Source organism: Stegastes partitus, unplaced genomic scaffold (genome assembly GCF_000690725.1).
Source record: "Stegastes partitus isolate 25-593 unplaced genomic scaffold, Stegastes_partitus-1.0.2 Scaffold2103, whole genome shotgun sequence".
NCBI lineage: Eukaryota > Metazoa > Chordata > Actinopteri > Pomacentridae > Stegastes > Stegastes partitus.
The window spans coordinates 134,650-139,234 of NW_007579834.1; the positions used below are offsets into that span (position 1 = coordinate 134,650).

General features: G+C 47.3%; 1 protein-coding gene across 1 annotated transcript in view; it reads right to left on the minus strand.

Annotated features, from left to right (window-relative positions):
* Window positions 1-4,585, minus strand: part of LOC103373946 (disks large homolog 1-like) — a gene marked incomplete at its 5' end in the record, with an annotated part of 18,004 nt that overhangs the window by 7,127 nt on the left and 6,292 nt on the right. The window contains one exon of the mRNA XM_008303960.1: window positions 2,128-2,175. Coding sequence (XP_008302182.1) covers window positions 2,128-2,175 — 48 coding nt within the window. The remainder of the gene's footprint in view (window positions 1-2,127; window positions 2,176-4,585) is intronic.

Here is a 4,585-nt window from a genome sequence, read left to right on the forward strand (position 1 = left end):
ACTCTGCCACAAACACTTGTTTGCTCTCGGTTCTCATGCACCGAACAACGCAGCATCGCTCAGCCACGTTGAGGTGTTGACCTACAGGAAAACCATCTACAGCAGTCTGATGCTCGCTGGCTGCAGCACGTCTTAGTGCAGAAACCTGTTTCTTGTGCAGCAGTGATCACTGTTGACCAGCCTTCCCTCACAAACGTTTCATATCACCTCCATCAGTCTTCAGTCTTCTGTTGTACCTCTAGCATCACTAACCTCCTCAACAACCCTCCTCTTCTCAGAACCAGGATTCTGCCAGATTCTCAGTCAGTTTCAGTGCAGATACCAGCAGATTGTCTCCTTCTGCAGCAGCTTTCACTCGTCAGCTGCTGCCTTCACAACCTCACAAAGCATCAGGTCACCAGCCCTCCACCACATCTGCTGCAGCTCAAATCAACATCTTAGCCCTGAAACACTGAAGCGCTGAGCTTGTTCTCTCTGCCGACGTCTCTGGATCCGGAGCTTCACGTCTCTGACCTGCTGGCCTCACCGACTCCCAGAATACTTCTCTTCATATCTATTGTTCTGTTGTATGGCTGCTCTCCATCTGCTGCCCTTTCCCCCACCTCCCCTCCTATCTCCACTCTCACCCAACCGGTCCAGGCAGATGGCCGTCCTCCCTGAGCCTGGTTCTGCCGGAGGTTTTTTCCTCCTTTGGGGGGTTTGGCTGCTCTGGACCACTGGTTCTCTGTTCAACTCTGTGAGGTCTGGACCTGAGATGACGTGATGTAAACTGATGTACAGATAGAATAGAACTGAACTGAAACACGCTCAGAACTCATCCAGAACCAGACTTGCTCATTTCCACATCAAACACCTTCAGATAGTTTCCACCCACGAATCATCTCACATCTCTCAGCAAGTGCTGAAGTCTTCGGTCTGCATTAGAAGGTCCAAGGTGGTGGACCGACTGCCGACCAAGGAAGTAAAGAAGTTCAAATTCCCAGGCCAGGAGAGATATGTAGCCCCTCCAGTGGGTTCTGGACGCCCTGGTGTCTCCTCCCAGGCAGACGGGCTCACAAAAGCGCCAAAGGAAGTCGTCCAGCAGCTCCTTGTGTGGGTTTCGGGTGATGGTCTTCACACTGTAGCCTCCTGAGTTCTCATAACTCCTTCAAAAAACTTCTCCAGCCATCTTCAGCAGTTTTGGAAATCCGGCCCATCGTCATCGTTACGAATGGTCCTGGTTCGCTCCGATAGCCTCGTCAACACTACTGACAGAAGCCAAAGCTTCTCTGTTGAGTCGAGCCTCTCATGCATGGTTAGCGCCCAGGTCCAGAACATCCAGCCTGCTGCAGCCCGACTGTTCATCAGACACTCGTAGCGAACATCAGATCTCACACACACACACACACACACACACACACACACACACACACACACACACACACACAGCAGGGCTTTGACATGCAGCAGAAATAAAAACTCGAAACAAATAGAAAACTTCAAACACACAAACAGCACGTTGGTAGAACCATGAGTACCTTTGTTCTTCATCCGAGACCACTCCTTCCTCTCCACCCTGAAACACAACAACACAGTGTTGGTGGACACACACACACACACACACACACACNAACATCTGTAAGGCGAGGAGACAAAATAACACAAATATGACACAAAATCTAAAAAATGAGACACTAAATGACAGACAGGAAGCCAAACCGTTGATTTCCTTCATGAAGTGATGACATCATCCGTTCAAGGACCAGCTGAAAGTTTTCAGTTTTCACAGTTTCTGGCTGATAAATGGTTTCATTCTTTATCAAAAAAGAAAATATGCCTTTCAAAAAGACAGCCACAGACTCGTGTTTAAAAGTTTGTAAAGACTGTAAAAATGTGAATGGTTAAGTATCTATTGTATGTAAATATCTGACACGTTGACTCCAGCTTTGTGTTTATTTTTACAATTTTCTAAAATAAATCACCAAAGACATGTTTTCTTTATTCTGGTCTCCATTATTCTGACGAGTCCTGCTGACAGAAGACGTCTCTGAGTTCTCTCTCCTTCTTCATGTGGTTCTGGTTCCACAGAGCTGCAGAACTTGATGTAGCAGATAAACATGAACCTTTTTAAGTGAAGGAGACACTGACCTTCGATCTGAGTGACGAGCTCGTAACTGTGAACGAATCCTTCTCGACCTGCCAGAAGAAAACACTTCTCTGTAAAACTCTGTTATTTGACAGTGAATTTTCAAAAAGTTTGGAAGAAAACGGAGGGGAAATTTAAAAAATCAAATGGAGAAAAAANCAGCACACAGTTACCTGCAGTGAGGACAGCACAGTAAAAAGACGAGTAAGACGTTCAAAGTAAGAAAACGTCTTCTCAGCGGGTTCAAGCAACACAGAACAACAGTGAACAAACATGAGTTTACGTTCAGGAAGAAACTGTCTGAGAGACAGTGAGCGGCAAAATGAAGCAGACGCAGAGCGTCGTCCAGACGTCGGCGTGGAGCAGCAGGACGCTACGAACCAACGGTCGGCCGCACAGCAACCTTCACCGTCACTGGACACGAGGTCCAGGGCTACAAGCAGGCGGTCCCACACATCATCATCATCATCATCATCAGGTTCTTCAGCCACTAAGGCCTACGCCAGAGCACAAGCAGCCAAGGCCCAACTAGCCTTTGCTGAAAAAGAGACCAACTTAATGAAGCAAAAGGCAGATTTAGATGCCAGCCTCCACATTCTACAATCTCAAAAAGCAGCGGCTGCAGCAGAAGCTGCTGCCTGCGGGGAGATAAGCGTGAGACCTTTTACTGGAGCTGAGCCTCTCCATACAGCGCAGGCCACCGGTGAGTCTGTCGCACAACACTGTGAGTTACTCTTTTCAGAAGCTTCTGTCAGGTCACAACAGCCCTCTGAAATGAGAGACAATCAGTCAGTTTTTCAGCTAACAGCTGAAACCCAGCATGTCCCTCCTCCAATAAAATCAAACATAAAACAAGAACAAGAAGAATCCAAGGGTCCAACAAATACCCAGCTGTTAAACCCCCTGGCTCACATCGTTCATCCTCCAAACAACAACCTGACTGAGTCGAATGGGGCACAAGATTTCGCCAAGTATCTCATCCGCAAAGAACTAGTCAGTGGTGGCTTGCTGCATTACGATGACAAGCCTGAAAACTACTGGGTGTGGAAAGCCTCGTTTGTTAGTGCGACTAAAGACTTGCGCCTGTCAGCTAGAGAGGAACTAGACCTGCTCACAAAGTGGTTAGGGCCAAAATCTTCAGAACAAGCTAAAAGGATTCGTGCAGTACACACCCTCAATCCCTCTGCAGGTGTGAAAATGATGTGGCAGCGCCTTGAGGAACGTTATGGCTCCTCCGAGGCCATTGAGGACGCACTCTTAAAAAAGGTAGACGACTTTCCAAGACTAACAAACAAAGACAGTGGTAAGCTAAGAGAACTTGGTGACATCCTTTTGGAGCTACAGTGTGCAAAAGCAGATGGTGCACTACCAGGTCTTGCGTATCTGGACACAGCTCAAGGGGTGAGACCAATAGTAGAAAAACTTCCCTTCAACCTACAGGAAAGGTGGACAACTGTGGGGACACAATACAAAGAAACTCATAGTGTGTCATTTCCTCCTTTTTCAGTTTTCGTGCAGTTTGTTCAGCAGCAGGCTAAAATGAGGAATGATCCAAGCTTCACTACATCCAGTTGTATTGGTCAAGCGTCTGCGTGCACAGAAAAACCCACACCGTACAATCACAGGGCCACTGTGTCAGTACACAGACACTACAGACAAAACTCAAAGTGGTCCTGAGCAAAGGAAGATAGAGGAACCGGATCGACAGCGCCCGATTCACAAAAAGCCACATCCGCTCAAAAAATGCAAGCTGTTCAGAGACAAACCCATCGAGGAACGACAAGCTTTTCTTAAAGAGCATCACATTTGCTACAGGTGTTGTGGTTCAGTCCAGCATATTGCAAAAGACTGTAAAGTGGCAGTTAAATGTGTTGAGTGTAACAGCCCCAAGCACATATCAGCACTTCATCCAGGTCCTACTCCCGTCCCTAAGAGTGCCACATCAGAAAGTGACGAACAAAACAGAAGTGAAGAGCAAACTGAGAGCTCTCCTTCTGTCATCTCCAAGTGCACAGAGATATGTGGTCAAAGTAATAGCTCACGCTCTTGCTCTAAGATCTGTTTAGCCAAAGTCTGTCCAGAAGGTCAGAAAGACGGAGCAATTAACATGTATGCAGTGATTGATGAACAAAGCAATAGGTCTCTGGCTAAGACGGAGTTCTTTAACCTGTTTGCAATCAAAGCCACGCCTGCCTCAAACACACTGAAGACCTGTTCAGGAAAAGCTGAAACTGCAGGCAGGAGAGTCATGAATGTCTTCATACAATCCATGGACGGAAAAACAGATATCCAGCTACCTCCCTTGATTGAATGCGACTCAGTGCCGGATGACAGAACTGAAATACCCTCACCCGAGATTGCTCAGCATCATCCCCATCTGCACCCAATTGCAAACAAAATGCAACCTGTCGACCACCACGCTCCAATCCTTTTACTCCTGGGAAGGGACATCCTCAGGGT